The sequence below is a fragment of the Mauremys mutica genome, chromosome 14 (assembly GCF_020497125.1).
Source record: "Mauremys mutica isolate MM-2020 ecotype Southern chromosome 14, ASM2049712v1, whole genome shotgun sequence".
NCBI lineage: Eukaryota > Metazoa > Chordata > Testudines > Geoemydidae > Mauremys > Mauremys mutica.
Genome location: NC_059085.1, coordinates 7,829,980 through 7,856,305, shown reverse-complemented (window position 1 = coordinate 7,856,305; position 26,326 = coordinate 7,829,980). Strand labels below are relative to the sequence as shown.

The 26,326-nt window shown below is 53.2% G+C and overlaps 1 protein-coding gene across 1 annotated transcript in view; it reads right to left on the bottom strand.

Annotated features, from left to right (window-relative positions):
* The window catches only part of PLEKHG4 (pleckstrin homology and RhoGEF domain containing G4), a 168,036-nt gene that overhangs the window by 30,101 nt on the left and 111,609 nt on the right, over nucleotides 1–26,326 (bottom strand). The window contains 3 exon segments of the mRNA XM_044987105.1: nucleotides 21,606–21,797; nucleotides 24,674–24,796; nucleotides 26,061–26,199. Of these exon segments, the coding sequence (XP_044843040.1) occupies nucleotides 21,606–21,797; nucleotides 24,674–24,796; nucleotides 26,061–26,199 (454 nt within the window).

Here is a 26,326-nt window from a genome sequence, read left to right as displayed (position 1 = left end):
GCACATCCTCAGAGAGAAGGTGGATTTACTGCTCCCTAATCAATAAATTACCAGGATATTGTCACTGCTGTCTACAGTATGAGTGTGGATTGGTACACATTCAGGAACAGAAGCTACTTGGAATTTGTGTCTCAGGGATTTCTACAGCACTCATCACATCCGTGTTAAAGGGCTGCCTGCGTAAAGGGTGACAACAGAACACTCCCAACCCACAATCAGTGGGTGGCGTTCAGATCTCTACTCAGCACTGCAGACACACCATCTGGTGCGAGCAGCACTTTTCACTCAGGTTCAAAGCCCTTCACTAATCAGGAGATCAAGAATCTTTTCTTCCTTAAAATCTGTAAACACACAGAAGAGATTGCTCATGGACTGTAGTCACAGGGACCAATAACCCTTCAGAAAAGCAGGACACATCTCCTAGAATTGCTTAAAGGCACAAGGAGTGAAGGAACAAGAGATAGGCATTCTGTTACCTGGGGATGGAGTTAAGAAAAGGATGGACTGGTAGACCCCTGTTCTTCCACCACTCCTTCCCTCCTCTCCCCATGCCTGAAAGGCCGTAATATGGGGGAGCTGAAGAAGGAGATGTGCCTTTTGGAAAAAATGAACCCCATAGTTCAGAGGTTCTCAAACTGTGGTCCGTGGAAGACCTGTGGTCCGCGAGCTCCATTCAGGTGGTCTGTGGATAGTTCCCTCTAAAGTGCGTGCCTGGGCGGCCGCACATGAGAAAATGAAGAGCCATCCACCTAATTAGTGGAGCCGTGCAGGTGTGACTCCACTAATTAGGTGCCTGGACCCTGGAGAAGACACACATGTAAGGTGAGGTGGTGGTTTTGGGGGGAATAAGGGGTAGGTGGGAGGGGGCAGTGGGGTGAGAAGAGGGGGTGGGGGGAATTTGAGATGTGCAGGGCTCTGTGGCTGCTGTGGCGGGGGAGAGAAGGCACATCTATCGTATTAGAAAAGTAAGACTATTGATATTAAAATACGAGTTGTGTGCTTTTAGTTGTAGAACAAAAACGTTTATTATTATTAAGTTTTTGTTATATAGCGCTCTCATCCAAAGGGCTTTACAATACTTAGCTAATGGTACAAACAACATTAGGAAGGAGCATTAAGAGGTCCGCCGAGACCCTCAGCAGTTTTCAAGTGGTCCACGAAAAAGAAGAATTTGAGAACCACTGCAATAGTTGGTTTCTCCTTAGTGCTCAGGGTGCTTGGCCTTCTTCACCTACGGACTAACTACAATAGGCTCTAGGTACAAGGGCTGCCACCACACACAATAGACCAAGAATCAAAGAGCCGTAAGGACTGTAAGGGTGTTGAGGGGGCATCACGCGCAATCCCCAAGGAGAAGGAGAAGCCAAAGGGAGAAGAGTGTGTAAACCAGGGCCGGCCCTAGACCAAATGGTGCCCCAGGCGAAGAGCATCTTTGGCACCCCACCATCCATTTGTTAAACTTTCAATACTTTATTTTTTATTGCATTCGTACCCCATTTCACGACTTTGATGCGTGATTTGCATGCATGATTTATCCCTGTCATATAATATTGTAAATGTGCACGCTAGGATCTGTAAATCTGTATTTATTCATGCCATATATAAGCAAATAAAAACAAAGTTTCCTCTAAGCTTAAAGAAACTTTTTAATTTTTAAGAATAACTGAAATGTACTAACATCAAGAAATTGAACTGTGCACCAACACTGGGTGGATCAGTATAAAATGGTCTTACAGTAGGTGACGGCCTTAGAATTTTAACCCTAGTCCTTTCGTTCAAAAGGTCGCTTTTCTTGCCTCTGCCCTCATGAACTGAAGCAATGTGTCAGAGAGATCCAAAGAATGGCCAATGGCATTTGCAAGTGATAAAATAGCAAGCGATGTCAGTCTCTCATCAGCCATCGTCGATCAAAGATATGTTTTAATGAGCCTGAGCTTTGAAAATCTGCGTTCACCACTCACGACTGTGACCAGCAGCATGACAGAATCCTCAAAGCTATCCGCACATCAGGAAAAGTGTCCTTCAGCTCTGGATCATGAATAGAGAATTTGGAGTGGAGAGTGCATCCCGTGTGGCAAAATGTGACAGATGTTTAGAGATTTTTATCATTGACATCCAAACATTTCCCATATGTCAGCATCCAGTGAAGGTCCGTACAATTGTTAAGAGTGTTTTCCTGTCCTGGCAGCTTACTAAAGTCACACAAAAACTCCCAGGTCTTTTTGTGGTGCTTCATTTGTCTAAGTCTTTCTTCAGTGGTCACTCAAACCGTGTCAACAAGCGAGCAAAAAAACTCCCTCTTGAATTTTTCTTCCGAGCTACCCATTACCTCATCACTGCCCTTGAAACCAAATTGTCTCTTCTTCCAATGAATGCAAGTTTCCTTGAAGACAGGCTCAACTTCTAAGTTTTCTGCCATTTCTTTGGCAGCAGTGATGGCATCTCCAAATCCGTTGTCTCTGTAGGCCACAACGAAATCAAGCTTCTCATCAAAATAGTAGCAGTCGCAATGTTCATTGACTGTTTGCAAGGCATTGTTTGTAATGCCTTGCTAACAATGTTTACTTGGAACAGGATATCGTGCCAAACCACAACTGAGACCAGAAATTTGAAGTCAGTGATCTGGTTTGCCAGGTTCTGTGCCTCATGTTGGATTCTGGCCTCAGCTTTACTCAACTGCGCCAATTCCATCAGGGCGTCATAAACCTCACTTGGTACCTCACTGGCCTTACACTGTCAATGCAGCTCTCCCAGTGAGAGTTACTTAGTGGGGCTTCACAGTCAGTTTTGTAACATTGTTCGTGAAGATCTTCCACATGATAGTTGATGCTGAAAACAGGATCTGTATCCTTTGCAGTGCTCCAAAGAAAGATACTGAATTTGAAGAAGATGCCGCATCTGACACAACCGGGTTGAGGGAATGGCAGCCATAAGGCACGAAAAAAGCTCTTGGATTCAGCGCAAGGATCCTTGCCTGGATGCCACTGTTTCTTCTCATAATGTTCACACCGTTGTTGTAGCCTTGGCCGCAGGAGTCCTGAAGATTTATTTTATTCTCATTCAAACCGTTCATAAATGGCCCTGGTAGGCCTTTTCCAGCAGAGTTGTCCCGAGACCGGAAACAGATAAAATGGTCCTTTACTTGGACACAGCCATCCTCGTCATCAACAAATCTTACTGCAAATGACATCTTTCGCAGCGTGACTTTGAGAAGTGTCGCTTTTGCTCATTTATTGGAAACGTCATATCATAGGCGCCGACTCCGTGGGTTGGAGCACCCATGGGGAAAAATTAGTGGGTATTTAGCACCCACCAGCAGCTCCCCGCCCCGTCCCCCTGCCCCATCTCACCTCTGCCTCTGTTCCGCCTCCTCCCCTGAGTGTGCCGCCGAGTCCTGCTTCTCCCCCCTCCCTCCCTCCCAATGCTTGCGCCATGAAACAGATGTTTTGCGTGGCAAGACTGGGAGGGAGGAGGGGGAATGTGGAGCGCTTGGGGGAGGAGGCGGGGCCAGGGCGGGGATTTGGGGAGGGCTCCAATAGGGGCAGAGAGGGGGCGTAGTAGGGGCAGGGCTGGGGCTGGGCGCGAGCACCCACTAGCACTGATGAAAGTTGGCGCCTGTGCATCATATCCTCGATTTTGCCCGGCCCATTCAAAATTGTACGATCAATACATTCTATTTTCCCTTTTGTTGCTAAGAACAAAAACAGAACCCTGAGCCTGGCGCCCCCCAAGTCTGGCACCCCATGCAGTCACCTGCCCTAAATTCGACCCTGGTGCAAACCTCCAACATGAGTAAGAAGGTGTCTGGAGTGGGAGACAGAGGCACATCAACCACTCAGGCTCCCTCGTCAGAGATGAAGAAAGCACACCGCTCCCAGGCCCGGGAGAACCTTCCATCCCAGGGAGCAGTGAGGCCCATGCTGAAGGCTCATGCATCTGCGCCTCTGAAGCAACAACAAATGACCGTACAGGGAAGATCAAAGAAGGCGACAGCAGAAACCCAGGACTTCTCCTTCCAGGAAGCCACAAAGGACCGTCTGCGTCTCCGCTGAGAATGAAGCATAGGCGGAGAGTCTACTGGTGGCCTTGTGTCTAAGCACCTTGCCACTAGTGATCCGTGCCAAGGATGTTGGCAACAAAAAGCAGCTGTAAGTCCCAGGCCCCTGTGGCTCTGGCACTGCCCGACGCTAAGTCCCCTGTGATATTTCTGCGTTGGGAAACGGAGGAATGGGCAGACAGGGGCTGAGCTGGGAATACTGTCACTGATTTCAAACAACCAAACCATCCTTGGCCCCTGCACACTGCTACTGTCTGCAAGGACTATTACCCTCGCCACTCAGGGTACTTGCTACACCTGTCTGGTCGCCCCCCCTGCGAGCTCTCTGGGGCAGGGACTGTCTCTTACCAGACGGCTACATAGCAAACAGCACAATGACGCTTCAGTCTGGTTGGGGCCTCCAGCCACGACCGCAATGTAACCGACAATCAGCACTTCAGGTGGGAGTTTGAAAAAACGCTGCTGGCAGGCGGGTGCTTTGGTGCTTTACACAGAAATTGGGCACGGGCTTGGCACGGCTCAGTTCAGGGCTGCGTGTAGGGTACGGGATCTCTGCTCCTGCACTGCACTGATGCGACCCATCCTCCTGACAGTGAAGCAGCAGAGATCCTAGGAGATCCCTCCTGAACGCTACAGGCAGCATTGACCTAAACTGTGCCAAGCACCTGCCCAGTTTTAGATAAAGTGTAACCCGTAGAGGCTTTTTAAAGCTGGCCTTGGCTCCTCCTACAGTGGGGTCCTGCAGTGTAGTTATCTGCAGCAGTCAGCTGCCAAGGCACTGAACTCAGCAGTGTTGGGACCCCACAGATTGTCATTCTCTGCAGAGACAATACTCACAGTGCAAGCTTTCAGAGCGACGGCGCGCACAAAAGAGCGAAAGCCAAAGAAAACGTCTCTCTCCTTTCTGTCCCCAGCGAACAATCTGCCAGAGAAAGCACTCTGCATTTGCTCCGAGAATGATTCTTTGTATTAAAAATCCCAGTCATTCAAACCCATTCCCTCTAAAATCCACACAACACCTGGACAACCAGTAGCATTGGTCCACGGTCACAACAGCAAAGTGTCCTTTGTCACATTTTGCAATATGGAAAACCCAACCCAATCAGACCTGCTGGCTGGAGATTGCACCCCACTTTAATAGTTCTCAACGAGGCCATGAAAAAACAATGTTAGACTGAAAACACTGGCATGTTATCCAGGCTTATACGTGACCGTTACAACAAAGCAGCCCATATACAGACAAAGAAAACCCTGCATCTCTGCTAACTTAGAGCAATTAGTTACACTAGGAATTGTTTCCGTACAGCACTTGGCTTCTAATTTGCTTTGGGTCTGCTTTGAATTTCCCTGTGACAATAGCAGTGTGGCTCTGAGGCAGCACATTAACAATGCCCAGCAGTGAGACAAACTTCAGGCCACGTAGGCAGAACATTATTGAGTGATTAAGTTTGAAAAATAAACCTAATCCTACCTTCATATTTCTACAGAGGGGATCCATACCACGGCCGAGTGCAAATCCTTGCGCTGAGTGCTATCGTCCATCGCAGTCAGACCGAAGCAATGGCGCCCAATTAGTGCACCCTACCAACTCTGCTATTCACAAGCAAATGCTGCTAGCCTAAATACCAGCTGGACAGTCCCTGGTAACTAGAGAAAACAAGGTGGGGGAAGGGCCCCTTAACTTCACACTGAAGCTACTGAAGCGAGCGGAGAACATGCAGCACTGGGCACTGGACACGCCACCTGTATTTTAACGCTGCAACAATAGCAGGAAAAAATGTCACCACTAAACCCTAAAGAGCTATTGCACGGCGAGGCAAGAAACTAACTGCCCCCAAGCACACAAGTGCTTTGGAGAAAACGATTCTGATCTTTCAGGGGGAAGGGAAAGCAAAACCCCTCCTCCGCATCCTAAAACAAAGATGTCCAGTCCCTTCAAAACACAGGATGGAATTCACCGAGATGGAATTCACCTGTGACCTTTCCATGTGTCAGAAACCAGGTATTTCATAGCATAGTCTCTCACAGAAGACTCATCATAACCTGTCAGTTATGAGTAATTTCCTCTTTACACAGATGATTCATTCATCTATTACTCCGCTCCCCGCAAATGAAGAATTTTGCACCCCCACGCTGAATTTGGAGTTCTGTCTGGGCTAAATTAACTAGCAGAAACTGAACTAACCAAGATCCTATCTTACTCCCGATATATAATCTGGTAAAAGAAACCTAACTAAGTAGATCAGATCTTCAGGCAATGCTGCAGGAGAGATATACACCCTTGGAGTAGTGTGACTCGCTGGGTCAGTAACATGGTCTCCTCATCCCCTCTTAGTAGGGGAGGCAATGACATTAAAATGACTAGCCTGCCTACATCCAGCCATCCTGCTCATCTTCTGAGTTATGATGATGATGATGCATTATTTGCACTGCCTAGGAGGCCTCGCCAGGGACCAGGCCCCCTCCCCCAGCGCTAGGTGCTGCACAAACATAGAACAAGAAGCTGACAATCCAAATATAAGGCAAGCAGACACCAGACAGACAAGGACGTACAAGGGAACAATGAGGCAGCATTGATCAGCATGACAGCCTGAGGTCTCAGCACACCAGTGGACTAACAAGTGTCCAGTTTTTTGTAGGCATCATGGCACAGGAGAGTTTTAAGGAGGGATGTGAAGGAGATGAACAAGGTAGCTTTGTGGCTGTTTACAGGGAGCTGTGTGTAAGGGGCAGCATGGGAGAAAGCATCAGACACTTGGGATCAGGTTCGTGATCAAGTGTGAGTCACGGGAATTCTGTGCGTGCGTTTCGCTGCTCTGGAAATGTCCGGGAGCACCTTCTCTAGGTGTGTGGTCTGACTGAGCATTGGTCACTGTGAGGCGTGGGCGCGCTGGCCTGGGCACCAAGGCTGCCTTAACCAGAGACTTCCTTGTTTTCAGCTGTTAGAGTTCCTGGGGTGTAGCACCTCAGCACCCCTGCCTGTGATGCAGCGAGGTCTTTGGATGGTGGGTTAAATAGCACTCGATGGACAAAAACCGTTAGTCCCACATCTGAGCCATGCAGCACGAGGACAAAGAAAAGCCCGGAACATTGTGAAGTCTCTAACCTCAAGCTTTGCTAAGACAGGAGAGTGGCAATGAGTGAGCAAAGGCTTATTTCCTTTGGGATGTGAGTTCAGCAAGGCAGCTTGTAACAGACCACCTCGAGGAAACAGCCTGGAAGCTGATGGAGCTGACAATGAATTCTTGGAGGAAGATCAGCACTGCAGAAATCTCTGGTCACTCATTTGGCAAAACATAATGCCCTTGATGAGCTGTGGCAAGCTGGATTTAATCTTTCAATAATTCCTTTTTGTTATAAATTAGAATCACTGTTTAGAGAGAAGTCTAAGAACTCTACATACAATGCTCCATCTTGTTAAACCCGAGGCAGGGAGTTATCTACCAGGTCAATAACTCGGTCAGAGACAGTCAACTTTAGCAAGGAGGTTTTATAGGCCTTAGAAGAGAACTTTTCCAATAAGAACCAGAGGGCAGAAATAGCTGAGAGCTCCTATTGCGTGGCTCAACCTTCCACCCCAAGCCGGTTCACTCAGCAGCACTGGGTAGAACAGTGACTGACTTTCAAACCCGACAATAAACCCCCTCAGAGAGCACATCTCGGAGGGATGCCTGATTTTACACGAAACACAGACTGTAACTGAGGGAGATGACAAGAGAGAAAGAGGACTTGAAACCAGAGGCTGTCTCTCTCACAGAGACGCTGCCTGGCTAAGAGGGGGAAAAGAACCCAAGGTGACTCCAGCTAGATGAGTTTCGCAGCCTGGCAGACTACAGGTGTTATGCAGATTACTTATTTTATGTTAATCTGATCTTTTTTCTCTATCCTGAGTAAATCTCCTAAATCTCAAGCTGCTGTTTGGGATTTCCATGCAGAACGCCCTGAAGAGAGAACACCGGCGAGGGAGAGCATGCTACATGTTTATCCCACTCTGGATTCTTGACCAAAAGGCATGGTGTCAGAGGCGACGCATGGGGTGTGTCCCAGTTTGGAGTCGTTACCCTCCAGCTTATTTGCTGAGTTTCTTCAGTTCTCATCTAATGTACAGAGCTGGGAACCTGAGCTTCATTTAAAGATGAGTAACTCACAGGCTGATCTAGACTCCTGCATGCAATAAAAGGTGGCTCAGAGTTTGAAAACTCTGGGCCGCTGCCCACTCCTGGCTGGCAGGCTCCCTTCCAGCTGTCTGTCTACGGTTCATCTAGAGTCGTGGTGCTCAACCAGGGGCACACCTTCCAGGGGGTACATCAGCTCACCTAGAGATTTGCCTGGTTTTACAACAGGCTACATAAAAAGCACAAGCGAAGTCAGTACAAACTACAATTTCATACCGACCATGACTTGTTTATACTGCTCTAGATACTGTACACTGCAATGCAAGTACAATAGTTATCTTCCATAATTATATGGTAACAACAAGGAAGTCGGCCATTTTTCATTGTTAGTGTGACTGTGACGCTTTTGTATTTTTATGTCTGATTTTGTGAGCGAGTAGTTTTTAAGTGAGGTGAAACTTGGGGGTACACAAGACAAATCAGACTGCAGAAAGGGGTACAGTTGTCTGGAAAGATTGAGAGCCACTGAAGTACAGCACCTCTTGTCTTTGTGCCTGGGGGAAGGGCTGAATAGCAGAGGCTAGGTCTACACTGGGGAGGAGTCGACCTAAGATACGCAGTTGCGTAGCTGAAGTCGGCGTATCTTAGATCAATTTACCTGGCCGTGAGGACGGCGGCAAGTTGACCGCTGCCACTCCCCTGTCGACTCCGCTTTCACCTCTCGCGCGCGGTGGAGTTCCGGAGTCGACGGCAGAGCGATCGGGGATCGATTTCATCGCGTCTAGTGTAGACGTGATAAATTGATCCCCAGTAGATCGATCACTACCCGCCGAGCCGAGCCGAGCCGGCGGGTAGTGTAGACGTACCCAGAGAGCAGTCCCCTCACTGCAGTCAGAAGCAGAAAGCTCCTTCTCCCTTTCAGTAGCTAGAGGGGCTGAACGACCAAATGTAGCCAGGGCTACTAGCTAGAGCAGGGATTCTCACAAGAAAATTTTTGGTGGCCACAGAGTGTGGCCACTAACTCTTGCTGGTGGCCGCTCTGACAATTTTTCCTAAAATACTTAATTAACTTCTGGAAAAACAAATAATCATGCACATATACATGTCCAAATCATTGTAATTTATTTACCTAGCATTTTTTTTCAGACTCAATAATAAAAATAACGTACAGTTGTTTCTATTCATTACTGGACCTAAACAAAATAGAAACAAAATAAGGTGCTTTGGGGGGAGGGATAGCTCAGTGGTTTGAGCATTAATCTCCTAAACTCAGGGTTGTGAGTTCAATCCTTGAGGGGGCCACTTAGGGATCTGGAGCAAAAATCTGTCAGGGGATTGGTCCTGCTTTGAGCAGGGGGTTGGACTAGATGACCTCCCGAGGTCCCTTCCAACCCTGAGATTCTATTCTATGCTTTGCATGTTCTTCTCTTTTTTGTTGTTGTTTCTTTTGCTTTTTTTGGTTGCTTTTTTTTTTTGAGACTTCCTAGCTTCTCTGTCTGCTCCTGTGAAAACGGGTATTTGTAGATTTAATATCACTTTTCACAGCAGACTTACTCAGCCCTGGCAAGCCGGGGAACAAATTAAGCTCTGAATGGGTGGGTAGAGAGGCATCGGGGGCCATGGCTGATGGGGGTGCTGGTGAGCCCAGGGCTGGAACCTGAAGCCCCATGGCCAGAGCTGCTGCTCAATGCCCCAGGGCTGAAGCCGGAAGCCTGAGCCCCCCTGCCCCGGGAAAGGGGGAACACACAGTGGCTGCCTGCTCCTCTGGTGTTTGTGGCTCCAGAGGGGCGCAGGGCCCAACCCCTACTGGTGGCCCCGGGGAAGGGGGTGAATGTTTTGCACACACCCCCATCCCTGCCCAGGAGGATGTGGCCACAAGAAATACCCACGGTGGTCGCATGGAGTCATGGTGGCTGCATTTGAGAAACACTGAGCTAGAGGCTGACATGAAAGATCCCCAACCCGGGTGGTCCAGGACATCACCTTCCCATTTTCCAGCAGCAGAATGAACTGGGTGCTGGTTGTCTCACCAGCAAGATGCCCCTGAAACTTGCTGGTGGGGACTCCAAGTCCTGCTGTCCATAACGGCCTCTGGTGAGGAGGTGCAGTCTTCTGTCTTGGAGGAATCTGGTTAATTTTTCAAACCCTAGTTTTCAACTTCCAAAATCTAGATAGCAAGCCCATCCCCTGAAACGGGAGAGAGCGTTCACCCCACAGGACAGCCAAGCCCCGCACAATCAGAAGCAGCATGGAATGAGCGGCAGGACCAAGTCACAGCTTTCTGCTGCCTTCCATTGTCCACAACCAATCAAACAAAGCCATGCAGCAAAAGGGAGCCCCTCGCCAGGCACAGGTACGTCCGTGGCAGCCTGCACTTTCTAACTTCTCATGCCAAGGGATTCCCAGGCACCCAGCGACCACGGCAGCTACATTTACACTAGAGTGCAAAGATCGTAAAGCATTAGCAAATAAAGGGAGAGTTCAGTTCACATTAGTGGGCTGTCGCTGCTAGATTAAAAGACAGACGGTGCAACTCTGGGCTTTAGAGAGCATGCAAACGCGCCCACACACAGAGAGTCCTTTGGATTGTGTTTGAACACAGACAGCACACAAGCTTCACCCTCAATACACACAGACCAGTGCACACGAGCTACTGAATGGAAAGCCTTGTTCTCAACTGCCTCAATCCAACGGCATGCTGGACGCTTGGTACTTACAAGAGCATTTTCAGTGTCTGTTTGCTGCTGAAAGCAGGGGAGTATGTATTTGATTCAAAGGGAAAATGCAAGGAGAGCTGCAGAGAACTGCTCCTGAGAGCGGAGTCTGGCCCACATGCAGCTGTGAGCAGTGATGAGCTGCCAAATTTTTAACAACGGGTTCCCTCCTCCCTCCAAATTTTTAACAACGGGTTCCCTCCTCCCTCCAAAATTTTAACAACGGGTTCCCTCCTTCCCCCCCCTCCGTGGGGGGGGGGGTCGTGCCCCATCCAACCCCTCATGTTCCTTAACACACACACTCCGAGACCCCTGACCCATCCCCCCCTTCCCTGTCCCCTGACTGCCCCTTGCCGCCCCACCCAACCCCTCCTCTCATTCTCAATGGCCCCCCAGAACTCCTACCCCATACAACTACCCCTTCTCTCTGTCCCTGAGTGCCCCCACCACCTCATCCAACCCTGCTCTTTCCTGACTGCTCCCCGGGACCCTTGCCGCCATTCAATCCCCCTGTTCCCTGCCCTCTGACTGCCCTGACCCCTGACTCCCCGGGCCGGCACCGGGGCCCGGCCGCTCGGCGGCAGCCGCGGGGCCCGACTCCCTGGGCCGGCGCTGGGCTGGAGGGAGCCACGGTCTGGGACCGGGAGCTGCTGAGCCAGCCGCACCTCCCCTCCCCCTCCGCGCCCCAGCTTACCTGCTGGCTGCCTCCATGCTGCTTGTTCAGGCTTCCCGCGAACATCTGATTCGCGGGAAGCAGGGAAGGGGGAGGAGAAGGGGGCAGAGCAGGAGAGGAGTGGGCGGGAACTTTTGTTAAATTTAGCAGCCCTTAACAAGCGGTTCTAAAATGGCTGCTAAAATTTAACAACGGGTTCCCGCGAACCCGTGCGAACCCGCTGCAGCTCACCCCTGGCTGTGAGCCGATGTCAGCCAGGGCCCCCGGCCCCGTTTCGGCCCCTAGAAGGAGTGACACTTGCTGGCAGATGGAATGTACAGCCACATTAGCATTCCTACAGGGACAATGGGGAGGGGCTGCCATATAGATTACAGGCTGGCTGGCCCTCCCTCAGTCACAGAGGGAGCAGGAACCTCCTTCCCTGGCCCGGCCTTTGTTTGCTGACTCACAAAGGAAAGTGGTGTCTGTGTTCAGAGTCCAAGGCATGAGAAACCCTGCAGGAGGGGGGTATGTCACAGAAGGGGCTACTCACACACACAGGGGGTGGGGACTCCCACACCAGGGAGGCGGGAGGGGAAGGAGCACCATAGCAGACAGGCCACCAGGAGGGGATGGAGGATGCTCTCCAGGCACAGCAGAAAACTCCCTTGGGGAGAGGGCTGTGCACGAGACAGAGAGAACCCCACCGTCTTGGCGGGCTGGGAGTCTCCACAAGACAGAGACCTGGAGAGAATCCTGGTGGGGTGGGGGCCAAGGGATCCTGTGACAGAACAAACCCCACAAAGGATCTGACTGGGGACCCAGAGAACCCCATAGAGGCAGGGCCGGATTAACCTTTTGTGGGCCCGGCTCCAAACGTATTTGTGGGCCCCCATGGAGGCAATGGCACATGGCACGGAGGTGGGGGTGGGGGTCGGTCCCCAGAGCGAGGAGCCAGCCAAGGGCAATACCGCATGGCAGGGGTGGGGGTCGGTCCCCAGAGCGAGGGGCCAGCCAAGGGCAATGGGGCATGGCATGGCGGGGGTGGCCCCGCTCCGCCCAGCCCAGTGCGAGGGCACTATTTACAAACTGGCCTGCCCAGCCCTGTGCTGCCAGCCTGCCCCTTCCCCTCGGGGTGGGCCCATGCCATGCCACACATCCCCCCGCCCAACACAAACCACCTCCTACACCCTATGGCCAGAGCCCCCCCAGACCCGCTATGCTCAGCACCCCCCCCAGACCCTGCCACAAATGCACAGAGCCCTGCAAACCAACACCCCTGTCCAGTGCCCCCCTGCCCACAGCCCCACCACAGCTGCCAGGCACCCCACACACAACCCCCACACCCTAGTGCCCCACCACCCCACACATCTTCCCCACCCCCTCACAGCCCAGCACCCCCCAGATCCCCACTCCCCAACACCCTGCCTCCCGGCCGCACTCGCCGGCCCTCTGGGAGGTGACTGTGTCTGCCGGGCTGAGCCGCCGGCGCAGCCAGGGCTGGTCCCGGGGCAGGGAATCGCTCCGGCCCCTCGGGAGTGATGTGATCAGCTAGGCCAGCGCCTGCCCCAGCTGGGATCCCTCAAAACCCACTTGCCTGGAGGGGCCCAGCCAGCCCCACCCCCAGCTTCCCCCCACCTGGCTGAGACTGGCCAGGCTTCTGCACCAGTCCCAGGCGGCTCAGCTGGGGGAGACTGATGGGGCCCCACAGGTGGTGGGAAGCAGAGGCAGCCCAGAGCTGGAGGTGCACTGGGGTCCAGCCAGGGGGCGGAGAGGAGCCGGTGGGTGGGGCCAGGGGGCAGAGAGGAGCCGGGCCGGCGGGTGGGGCCAGGGGGCGGAGAGGAGCCGGCAGGTGGGGCCAGGGGGCGGAGAGGAGCCGGGCTGACGGGTGGGGCCAGGGGGCGGAGAGGAGCCGGCAGGTGGGGCCAGGGGGCGGAGAGGAGCCGGCGGGTGGGGTCAAGGGACGGAGAGGAGCCGGCGGGTGGGGCCAGGGGGCAGAGAGGAGCCGGGCCGGCGGGTGGGGCCAGGGGGCGGAGAGGAGCTGGCAGGTGGGGCCAGGGGGGCGGAGAGGAGCCGGGCCGGCGGGTGGGGCCAGGGGGGCGGAGAGGAGCCGGGCTGGCGGGTGGGGCCAGGGGGCGGAGGGGAGCCTGGCCGGTGGGTGGGGCCAGGGGGCGGAGAGGAGCCGGCAGGTGGGGCCAGGGGGCGGAGGGGAGCCTGGCCGGTGGGTGGGGCCAGGGGGCGGAGAGGAGCCGGCAGGTGGGGCCAGGGGGCAGAGAGGAGCCGGCGGGTGGGGCCAGGGGGCGGAGAGGAGCCGGGCCGGCGGGTGGGGCCAGGGGGGCGGAGAGGAGCCGGGCCGGCGGGTGGGGCCAGGGGGGCGGAGAGGAGCCGGGCCGGCGGGTGAGGCCAGGGGGCGGAGAGGAGCCGGGCCGACGGGTGGGGCCAGGGGGCGGAGAGGAGCCGGCAGGTGGGGGGGGCCAGGGGGCGGAGAGGAGCCGGGCCGGTGGGTGGGGCCAGGGGGCGGAGAGGAGCCGGGCCGACGGGTGGGGCCAGGGGGTGGAGAGGAACCCTCGGCTGGCCAGCGAGCAGGCCAAGAGGAGCAAGTGGTGGGCGGGGGCAGACAGCGGGGTTTCGGGGCGCAGTGCAAGCGGAGCAGGCCGGGGCCCCGTCTGAGCACGGGCCCGGCTCCATGGCGCCACTGGTGCCATTGTACATAAGAACGGCCCTACTGGGTCAGCCCAAAGGTCCATCCAGCCCAGTATCCTGTCTGCCGACAGTGGCCAATGCCTGGTGCCCCAGAGGGAGTGAACCTAACAGGTAATGATCAAGTGATCTCTCTCCTGCCATCCATCTCCACCCTCTGACGAACAGGCTAGGGACACCATTCTTACCCATCCTGGCTAATAGCCATTAATGGACTTAACCACCATGAATTTATCCAGTTCCCTTTTAAACCCTGTTATAGTCCCAGCCTTCACAACCTCCTCTGGCAAGTATGCAGATCCAGCCACCAGGTCAGTTCTGCATAGAGGTCAGGCTTGGTGGGGCAGACAGAAGATGCACACGCATCTCCCTTGCAGAAAGCCTCTTACAGGCCCTTCCTCCATAAGGGCAGCACGTGTCAAATCCCTCCTCCAGCCCAGTCTCAAACATCCCATGGGACTCCCACAGCCTCCCTTGAGAGAGTGGCTGCAGGAGAAGTAGGGGGAGCACCCCCTCAACTGAAAGCAGCCACCTCCCTTCCCCCCCACTGGGCTGGGTAACTCCCTGAACCTTCAGCAAGGGACGAATGAGCCACAGTCTTGCACAAACCCTTGGCACGCTGGAGAAAACCTCGGCCTGGAGCCTTTAGAGTTGGGGGTGGCTCACGGATGCATGGAGGGGTCTTTTCAGCATACAACAGAGGTTTCCTTCATTCTAAATCCAAGCTACATAAGAGAGTAAGAAGTTCCATGAATGGAATGAGGGGGAGCAAAGACAACTGGGGAAACAATTTTACTTAGAGACATAAATGTAGAGAGAGAAAAATTAGATGAGTGAGGTGAGAGCACGCGAGACCTGCTTGGGCTGAGTGATATCTGAGATGGCGCCCGTCTCTGCTGGATCCCAGGCCAGCGGCGGGTAGTAAGAGGATGAGGGGGTGGCGAAGGCCCTGTGCATCTCAACACAGGCACTAACTCTCCACAGCGAAGCAATCCCCAATGCTTTATGCTCTCACACGCCTCTTCACTCACTCGGCCTCCCCATACTCCTCTAAAGCACAGTGTGGTGCCTTTATGGTCTTGAAACTGAGTAATCAGGGGATAGAACCCAGCACACGCTCAATACTATAAGAACACGACAGGTCCCACTAGCACATTCAAGTGCAATTTTGGATCATCTGAGAACCAAACTCCTTGCATTTGGAGGTGATTCAGGTGGGTTCCCCAACCTGTCCTTGCGTCCATAAGCATTGTTCTCAGGGAGAGGGTCAGGAAGGCCCTCATGTTCCTTCCTCACACTCGAAGGATCCAGCCACCAGGTCAGTTCTTGCAGGACCGAGGCAGCACCATGACAGATTTGTTCATATGGTGCTTGGCTAGGGAGTGCACTGTCCTTAGCCAGCGTTGCAATGGCCGCAGGGAAGGTCTGGCAAGCGGCATCGCAAAGGTACATGCCAGTGTGTGCCCCAGTGTGACGAAGTGGGAATGTTCTTGCTGTGTTCTTTGAATGCTGAGCGGGGAGTGTTGGCCTGGGAAGGTTGCAGGGGAGTTTTGCTTGGACTGTGCATTGGGGATGGGAGACTTGCCTTGAGGGAGGATATCTGAGCACCAGGGCCGGCTCTGGCTTTTTTGCTGCCCCAAGCAAAAAAAAACCAAACCTGCAGGGCGGCCGGAGCAGCGAAGGGGAAAAAACTCAAAACCCGCGGGAATGCCGCCCCTTGGAATCTGCCGCCCCAAGCACGCGCTTGCTCGGCTGGTGCCTGGAGCCGGCCCTGCTGAGCACGTAACATGAGAACCCAGGAGGGGGGTTGGAGGCCAGGTAACACCTCTGCCCGGGACACTGGACAAAGGCTGGGAGAGGGGCCAGGGGAGGCTGAGTGAGAGGCTGGAGGGAGTTTCAGTTTGGAACTGGCTGGGACAATGGAGGGGAGCCCAGATGAGGCTCTGGCCTCCCAACGGGGCTCTGGCCTCCCTGCCCCCCACCAAGATGGACCTGACTGAGGGGGTCTGTACCTGTAAGACCTGTCTTGGACAGTGTTCCTGTCGTCTAAATAAACCTTCTGTTTTACTGGCTGGCTGAGAGTCCTGGTGAATGGCAGGAAGCCGGGGGTGCAGCGCCTTGTCTCCCCCCACACTCCGTGACACTTAGCAATCCAAGGCACGTGTGAACTGCTGCACATGGTCTTGCCCTTATATCATGTATGAAGAACTGAAGGGACCTGAATCTGTGCGGCAGAGCAGCCTGTGCTGGCTGTGAGTTGAGCAGTGCTCCTATGAAATATATCCTCCGTGAGGGTGTGAGAGACAATTTCTCGTAGTTCACAAGGAGTCCTGGAGCTTGGAGTGACGGAATGATGGAGGCAAGCATTGCCTCCTGCATCTGAGGCAGTGAATGCGTTTGCTGAGCCTCCTCAGATCCAGCATAGGACGAAGACCCATTCTCTGGAATGAGGAGATACAAGGAGTAGGAGCCTCTTCCCCTGTATTCCTGAGGCACCTTCTCTATGGCTCCTAGACAGAGCAACAAGGCCACGGCTGATTGTAAAGGGCTCTCATGAGAAGGATCCCTGAAGAGGGATGGGGAAGGGGGAGGGAACTGGATGGTATAGCTATGGGTGACGGTATCTATCACCAATTTGGCAATGGTGATGTCCACCCTTGCCCCATGGAACAAGGCGAGGTGGCTTCCAAAAGCAGTGCTCACTCAACTGGTCTTGGTGCAGCTCTCAGCTGAGCTGGCAAAAATTTGCTGCCATGTGGCCAGAGTGACGTGCGTGGCCGGGGTTGGGGAGGGTTGATGTGCTCTACCATATCTTGGCCACATCCTGGACTGGCGGTGGTATGAAGGTGTCCCCTGTCTCTCTGTTGGTGTTGCTGTTGGGGAGGTGTGTTTTGTAGTATACACCAGATGTGTGTAGATTCACAGGGGCTGTAGGGCTGTCTTGGAGTCATCCAAGCTTTGGGTCCCCCACAACAGAAGGGATGTGGACAAATTGGAAAGAGTCCAGCAGAGGGCAACGAAAATGATTAGGGGTCTGGAGCACATGACTTATGAGGAGAGGCTGAGGGAACTGGGACTGTTTAGTCTGCAGAAGAGAAGAGTGAGGGGGGATTTGACAGCAGCCTTCAACTACCTGAAGGGGGATTCCAAAGAGGATGGAGCTCGGCTGTTCAGTGGTGGCAGATGACAGAACAAGGAGCAATGGTCTCAAGTTGCAGTGGGGGAGGTCTAGGTTGGATATTAGGAAACACTATTTCACTGGTGGGGGAGTGAAGCACTGGAATGGGCTACCTAGGGAGGTGGCGGTATATCTATCCTTAGAGGTTTTTAAGGTCAGGCTTGACAAAGCCCTGGCTGGGATGATTTAGTTGGGATTGGTCCTGCTTTGAGCAGGAGGTTGGACTAGAGGACGTCCTGAGGTCTCTTCCAACCTGATATTCTATGATTCTATTTTAGCCATGGACCTAGCGGAGGTGTCAGCTGCATTCAGTAAGGCTTTCAGGCAAGTCTTTGTCACTAGCTTGTCCCTCTTTTACAACGTCCTTACACTCCTGTCTAGCCTTGTGAGGCAGTTTGACTGACATGTTAGAAAATTGCATTTGGCTAGTAGGGTTTGGAAATTAGTGACTTGTAGCTGGAGTGATGCAGAGGAATGGGACTTTCTCTCAAACAGCTCCAGTTGTTTGGGATCTTTATCTTTCAGTGGATCTTGGTCAAGTTGGGATTACTTGAGATCTGGGTTTGGGGAGGGGAGTGAATAAAAGACCCCCCCAAAGTGGCACCTGCATGGACACAGATGATGACTTTCCTGCCCGGGTGAATTCCACATCTCAGACCACTGCTCGGTTCGTCTTCCATTCTCCACTTGAACCAGAAATCACAGGACTCAAGCACCGCCTCCGACAACAATCTCTGAGAGTGGTGTTGGGCCCAGAAGAGCCAGACTCGAACACCCCCATTCGGGTCAAAACCCGACCATCCAGCGCTCTGTCCAGCAGACAGGCAACTGCAAGGCTTGGGCAGAGAAGTCAGCCCCAAGTGAAGGAGTGCAGGTACAGACAGCCCGTGCTAGGGTTGTCAGCACACACCACACTGCTAGTTTCTATCCTGCTGGCACAGGTGGTAAGTGGGAACCCAGGGGGGGTCGTGGGCCTGCCTTGCCCCTTTGTGCCCTTGCGGCAGTGCATGAGGAGGCGGGGGGGGGGAGAAGGGGCGCATGCACAGCCTCATGGGCGCTGCTAAAGAATCTGGCTTCGCACACTTGAGGCGCACGTACACCAACACTGGGATCCACACGGACACACACTCAGAGAAGCAACCCCCACCCTTCCTTCCCTCAGCAGGGGCAGGATGGGAAGCCTCCTCTTCCACCAGCCCAGCCTTTGTCAGGCACCAAGAACTGCTGTAATAAAGGAAGGGCAGACAAGGGGAAACATTCAGCTTGGCCTTAGCTGCATCCTCTGAGGAGTGAGGGAGAAGGAATCCAGCCAGCGCCGTGTGCGAGCTGCCTGCGGCCTGGCCCCAGCTCAGGCTGCTTTACCACACAGACCTTTCCTCCAACTGCTTGTCCTTGGCCTCCGATAAACCCTTCAGGCAATTCTGGTCTGCCCAGCGATTCCCACCCCTGGGGCGGGGCTGCCCCGCCGAACGTGCATGCTGCAAAGGGCTCTGGGACACTGAATGCTGGAATCATTCACCCACCCAACCTTTAACGGCCTCAGTCAAGTCAGGCCCGAGAGTAGGATCCAAAGGACAGGTCTTTAGGGGTCTGCCAAGTGGTGAAGCACTGCCCTGCTCTCACATCCTGCCCCCAATTCCCCAGTGAGCACTTGCCCACCACAGGAAGCCCTCAGCTGGGACAGCAGCCCGCAGATTTCCTGAGGTGGAATTCACCTCTCTCACTGGGCAGCAAGTCTGTGCATGGGCCAACCACACAATCCCTTTGGAAGCCTGGGCTCCATTCTTCTGGCACCCGCCATATTCTGCAGCACCAAGGAGACTCTCGAGCCCACAGAGCAAGCGGCCTGACGGCTCGCCTCCAGACCACGTGATCTAGCACACTGCAGGGCCTTTATGGGGAAGACGACCAGGGATGCTGCTAATCTCAGCCTCCTGCCACTGCGCCATCCAGGCTTGGGCTTATCAAGAAGGCCTTTTAGGGGTCAGGGAGCCACCAGCAGGAGCAGAAGGTAGTTGTGTGAGATCAGAAAGGCCCGGCAATGGAAGAGAGTAAATTAATTTAGACTGAACGTCTGTTCTTCCCTCTCCACATCATACCATGCCTCTGACTTTGCCTTTGCTTTTGGCAGGCAGGATGGATTTGAGATAGAGATCTAACGTAATCATCTCATGAAACTTCAAACTCTTCCATCAAGTTTTGCATTCACCAATGCACCTGCTTCCATCCCCAGCCCAGCTGCAAATGTAACCCACATACCTCCTGGGTGTGGTTTGCTGTCCCCTCTAGTGGCACCGAGACTTCTTAGGCTTTGGCTACACTTACACTTCAAAGCGCTGCCACGGCAGCGCTTTGAAGCGCTAAGTGTAGTCAAAGCGCCAGCGCTGGGAGAGAGCTCTCCCAGCGCTGTCCGCACTCCACCTCCCTGTGGGGAATAACGGACAGCGCTGGGAGCGCGGCTCCCAGCGCTGGGGCTTTGACTACACTGGTGCTTTGTAGCGCCGCAATTTGCAGCGCTGCAGAGGGTGTGTTTTCACACCCTGCTGCAGCGCTGCAAATTTGTAAGTGTAGCCAAGCCCTTAGAGAGAGATTAATGAGTCTGTGTTACAGCCTTAACTAACAGCCATATGGCTTTTAGCTCTTGTGGTAAAGGCTCATGATTTAGCTCCAGAGGCCCCAAGTTCGATCCTGCCCGCCGACGAACGGGGTCTGTCAGTGTTACCAGTGGGGACTCATCCGGGATTTCAGCTGGGGAGTCTCTGAAGCTTGGGAGGTGCTTCCTCAGCTAGGAGAAGTATGTGACCCCACACACCTTCTGGATGTGGTGTTCTGTCCCATCTAATGGCACCAAGACCACTTGGAAATAGATTGATGAGTCTGCTTTACAGCCTTAGCTAAGGGCCACATGGCTTTTGGCTCGTGCATTTAGCTCCAGAGGCCCCAGTCTCAATCCCATTAACGGACTTAACCTCCATGAATTTATGTAGCTCTCTTTTAAACCCTGTTATGCACCAGTAACCTCCCCTCAATGAAGGAGCAAGGGCAGAGCATAGCCCGGGGTGGGGGAACATGCATGTGCAGAGACTGTCACCAAACAACCACCCTGTTTACTGCTGCATAGCAACATCCTGGGCCACTTCCTCTTCACCCCTTCATGCTGGAGCCTGTTTCTGAATGTTTTCGTGTTTAGCAGCATTCACACACACACACACAGACACACACACACACACACACATACACACACACCTCTGGCTGCCAAGGCAATTCAGAGAGACGGCGTCTAAGCGGCGCCTACATCTGGAACAGCTTAACTGGAAGGGTCTGATTCTTTCTGGAATTTGAGAACTTCAATACCCAGTGTTTGTACAACTGGGAAATAAATAGAACACGAATTCATTTGCCTTTTACACTTGCCAAGGATTTTAAAATGTACATGGAAACTCGTTTCTGCATCGGCGACCTCAGAAACTAACCTGTACCAAGCCCCCGATGGCAGCAGACCGTGTTCACGTCAAAGCAAAGGGGTGAGAATTCTGGGCACTCAGGGCTCCTGTACAATGTGCACGGCACCTGGCCTCCCCATGCCATTTGTTCCAACTCACTCCCCATGGGCCTCACCAACAGGGTTGCCAACCCTCCAGGATCGTCCTGGAGCCTCCAGGAATTAAAGACTAATATTTAGTTAAATATTATATCATGTAATGAACCTCCAGGAATACATCCAAACAAAATTGGCAACCCTACTCACCAGCCAGCTGCCATCACCCACGAGGTTCTAGGCACTATGTTCTCAGACCCGGTTTCGTTGCATGGACTTGCCCAGAACAGAGAACTGGCTCTTTTTATGGTTGCAGATGAAGGGGCTGCATGACACATCAACACATGTAACTGTCCATAACATGAAGTACACGGTATTCAGCAAAACACCAGCCTGGAAGCCTCCTCTGCGCTGAAAGGCAGGACACCAGAACTCTGGCTCCTTGGTCTCCAAGCTAACTGCTCAAGGATCCTTCTATCCAACTGAGACACTGGTGCTGACTGTAAGGATGTGCCCACCACATCGGGCCTGGAGGTTAGAAGAATTAGACCAGAGGAAAACTATGGGGTCTTCCCTCTATTCCCCAGTGAAAATGTCCTTTGACGGGCACATACCTTCCCCTACTCAAAGCTCAGTGCTTTGTTTCCTCACCTTGTCGAAGAATTCGTACAGCCTGACTGTCTCTCCAATCCGACTCCTGGTGTCATCCAGTCGGGTGCAGAACTCCTCCAGCTCATTTCTATATGTCTGCAGCTTGAGTCCATAAACATGCAAGTCTGCAGAGGAAAAATCTTCCCACCTGTCCAGCTTCTTTAACATTTCTTGTCCCCTTCTACAATATTCCTGAAAGAAAATTGCAGTTGTGGATCAGTGTGCTGCACTGGAGACCTGGAAACACAGACCACAGGAGACTTCTAAAGCCCCTGGGAACCATTAGAACTAGCTAAACCCAGCGGCAGCTCCAGGGACCAGTGCACCAAATACGTGCCTGGGGTAGCAAGCTGTGGGGGGACCCCTGCCAGTCCCTGCGAGGGCGGCAGTCAGGCAGCCTTCGGCGGCTTGCCTGCGGGAGGTCCACCGGTCCTGCGGATTCGGCAGCAATTCGGCAGCGGGGACGCCGAATCCACGGGACCAGGGACCTCCCACAGGCAAGCCGCTGAAGGCAATCTGCCTGCCGTGCTTGGGACGGCAGAGATGCAAAACAGTAGCTCTCTCGGGCATTCATTCTTTATCAGCACCCCATTAAATTGGGAAGCTCAGATTAGATGCAGTGAATCTGTAGCTTCAGCATAAAAGGCCTGCATGACAACAGGCTACTTAGGATCAAAGAAATTGAAGTGTTTCAAGAACCCAAAGTGAGTTCAAAAAATCCATGACACATCCTGGAAATGTCTGTAAACATTCCCGTCCCATGAACAGACATGTGACTTATCCACTGAGCTGTATGCACAATAACTGTCTGGTAGGTGGCTTGGAAGCAGTGAGCTTTTCAGAGGAATTTGCCTGAGGAGGCAGCCCTGGCCTGGAGAACCAGGACCAGGAAGGTGCTTTATACATGTAAGCAGGGTCTGAATGAGCTCTCTCCTGACACCTAGTGGTGAACTGGGGTGGGGAGTGGGGGAAGACTTCAGGAGAAGACCGTATTTGAACAGACAAACCTACTCTGCCAAAGTATCAATTTTGGCTGGTTTTGGGTCACAAGTCACTTCAGTTTTGAATGCAGGAGCAATGAAAAGTTATTATCTGGATTGTAAGAGTAAAGGGCAGCAGAACTGTACTTACCATGCCCTGATTGAGGGAGTCCCCTAAGCTGGACCCCACTTGCTAAGCAAGGCATGGGGAAGCCAAGTCTCGGTGAAAGTCAGAGGGGGCGGGGGCAGGGTGGCGTGAACTCTGCTTAATAAGCCCTGGGCACCATTTGAGCCACCCCGCTCCAGTATTTAAAGACAGAGCTGATCAGGCTCAGGGGAGAGTCCTTGTTTCTGTTCAGTGATCACTCGAGCTGAAAGCCCTGACATGCAGGTCTCAGGGCCAAGCCTTAGGCTATAGCTACACGACAGAGTTAAGTCAACGCAAGTTATACTGACAATCATAAAGGGCTATAATTACATCGCTTATGCATGTTCACACAACGCTCCTTACGTGGACGGGCCTGGTGCAGGGACACTGTTGCAGGGAAAGACAACTGCACTAGCAGTGAGGTTCCCCGCTCCCTAGTGAAATCGCTAAGGGCCGGGCAGGGTGCGGAACCCCAGAACACAACAGTGCAGAGCTGGCAGCGAGCAGCAGCAAGAACAACAGTGGCAGCAAGTGGCCAGTGGGGGCAGAGCACCTACGTGAATGCGTCTCTGAACTCTGGGCCTTCGCTGACTGCGGGCTACCAACCATGCAGGGCCGTCCCTAGCTATTCTGGGGCCCTATGCAGCCCCCCCACCCCTGAAGGGGGGGGCAGGCCTCTGCCGGAGGGAGGGGGGCTGGTCCGAGGCCTCCGCAGGGGGGGAGGACCCCGGGCCTCCGCAGGGGGGAACTACCCCCCCCAGCACTCACCAGTGGCGTGTCTGGGGTTGGGTCGCTGCATTCCCGCTGCCGGTGAGTGCAGCCCTGGCCCTGCTGCAGAGCTCAGGGGAGTGGGGGCAGGGCAGGGTTGGGGCAGGGAAGGGGTGCGGGCGGAGCAGACAGAGCAGGGGAGCAGGGGCTGGAGCAGCACGCAACTGCACAGGGCACCAGGAAATGTGGTGCCCCAAATTTCCTGGTGCCCTACGCAGCTGCGTACTTTGCATAGGGGTAAGGGTGGCCCTGCAACCGTGAGTGGCGTACTGAAGGGACATTCATTCATTGGACTTTCACAGCGAAAGGTGGGAAACTGAGGCAAAGGACGCTGCCCAATGTACTGCGGAGTGGGTGTTCACTTAAGGAGTACATGCTTTTGAATCGGTGTTGCAGTATTTTCCCAATGAATGCCGTTTCCTCTCACTGCAATAAAAAGTTTTCTTTTGTCATACACAGAGCCAGTGCTTGCCAGCAGGGAAGTACTGCCTCCAAGAGGCACCCGGGGTGAAGTTTAGTTTTCTCAGATTACTGGGTGGTGGCTCAAGCCAGTTCTGTTTTGTAGTGTTAAGAGGACCCCTGGATATTGAACCTGGCCCTGGTTGCTGCTGAGCCCACTTAGCGGAAGGGTTACAAACATATGGACAGTATGGAAAAAGTCCTGGAGTGAGTGATGGGCAAAGGAAAGGAATGGGGAGGTGGTGCGGGAGGCAGACACCGCTGGCAGTTTGGAGAGGGGACAGGGGAATGTGACAGAAGGCATCATGAAGGCCCAGGTGGCGTTGTTCAGAGACACGGATGTGACTTACATAAAGTCTCCCTCTGAAACACATGTTCAATGAAATCCTCAGCCCACGTAGGCAGAGACTAAGGCAGACTCCACTCCACAGCCTTCCAGGAGGAATAGCACAATACCTTCAGTCTCTCTCAGAGCTACCCACAAATGTGTTGTGTCTCCAGCCTTGAGTGTACGGCTCACTCTGTTCCAGTGTAGGTCAGAGGTCGTTTAAGCCTGATCTGTGGGATGTGCCCCCAGGATGGTGTCAGCGCACACTATGAATCAGCCTGGCAGGCGGCACCCGCCAGCCAATTCCCCCACTATTGTGGCAGGCAGGGGTGTTCTTTCCCACCACAAACTGTTCTGCCCCTCTTTCCAATCCGAGAACACTTACACTGGCAACAAGATCAAATTCCCTGAACTGCTTTTGTGCTCGAAGCAGCAGCTCCAAAGAATCGTCCAGGTCAATCATTTCCTTTAGCTGCTTCCCGCCAATGTTCTCGATCCAAGTGCTGACCTAGGAGAAAAAGGGGAAAGCAGTTGTGCTATTCGTCACTCAGTGCTGCTGTGCAAGGCAGGCCTTAGTGTGGAAAGAGCAGGGAGCTTCTCTGCTGAGGTTGGTCATTTAATCATTGGAAAGAATGCATGAGCATTTCTCCCCAAATCTCAGCATTTCAGTGTATGCCTCCTGCTTTACGCATGGACCTTTTCCACATTAGGTCTCTGGATAATTGCTACGCTCCGCTGTTGCTCACAGGGCTTTAGGCATAAGCAAAGTGAGTGGCTGCTGGAGGTCTGTGCTTCTGGGCAAACAGCAGTCGGATGAAAGCTCTGCAACTCCTGGGCTGGTCCTATCTTCCTACTGCTCCTGTTGCCAAAGCTCCTTTTGCTGCCACATCTCCTGCACCCCACTCCAACTTCTGTCTGGCAGAAGGATGAGGAGCAACGGAATTACCGTGAACACAGCAATGAAGTCGCACCTATGTGGTTATCTGGGGCCCTATATCTGCTGTCTTATTTCCTGAACACAGCACCCAATATAATCTCCGGTGTCCATGTTATTCCTAGCAGCTCCTCATCACAGGCCAATCACTGACACTGGGCTCATCTCCTCAGGGATAGTCAGACTTTGTCACCTGGCTAAGGACTGTGTTGGTCTTCATCTGCCTTCCCTACCAACACCCTCCCTAATCCCATTCCCACCCTGGGGGCTGAGATGGCTCTGCTCACTCTGGAGGGATGGAACGAGCCCTCACTGGCCTCGAGTTTCTCTGCAGTGCACCATGGGAAACACCATGTGTTTGTGCTCCTGGCCAGGAGGCCTCTGCACTCTAAGGAACTGATCTGATTTCCACCAGTGTGTATCAGAGGGAACCTTACTGACATTAATGGGGTTATACTAGATCAAACCGGTATGAAGGTCACATGCTTGGGGCTGGACTTTCCGAAGTGCTGAGCCTACAGAGTACCCGCTGACTTGGTGCTCAGCATGTCTGAAAAGCTGGCCCCAAGTCTGTATGTCTCGTCAGTACAGGAGTGCCGGGTCCCTGAATGCTATCGGGTGGGTAGTGCCCATCTCAGCTTGGGCAGAAACTACTAAATGCCAAGCTGCTTATGGAGTGTTTTTGGGATCTGAAGGCATGTCCCTTTGGGACCCTTCTTGTGTTAATTTACTACCACCTGGTTCAAACCCTGACGGAAACTGGGATTAAATACCTGGCCACCTTTGTGGGACATGCAGTCAAGGCTAATCACTACAACCAATGACAAACTGGTCTTACCTCCCTAAAACCTTCTTCAAAAGCCTCGAATTCCATCACTAGCTCCAGCTCCTGGATGCGTTTGTTTGACAACATCACCAGTAGGTGGACACCCTCATCCACTCGGTTATAAAGTGTGCTAGCAGCATCCAGAGCGTCTCTGAAAGGGAACACAAGTCCAGTCAGCATGTTTCACATTCTTATTCATATTTCATACCTATATATGACTTGGCTATTGGCAGCCCCTGAGGGTATGTCCACCCAGCAAAGAAAAACCCGCGGCTGGC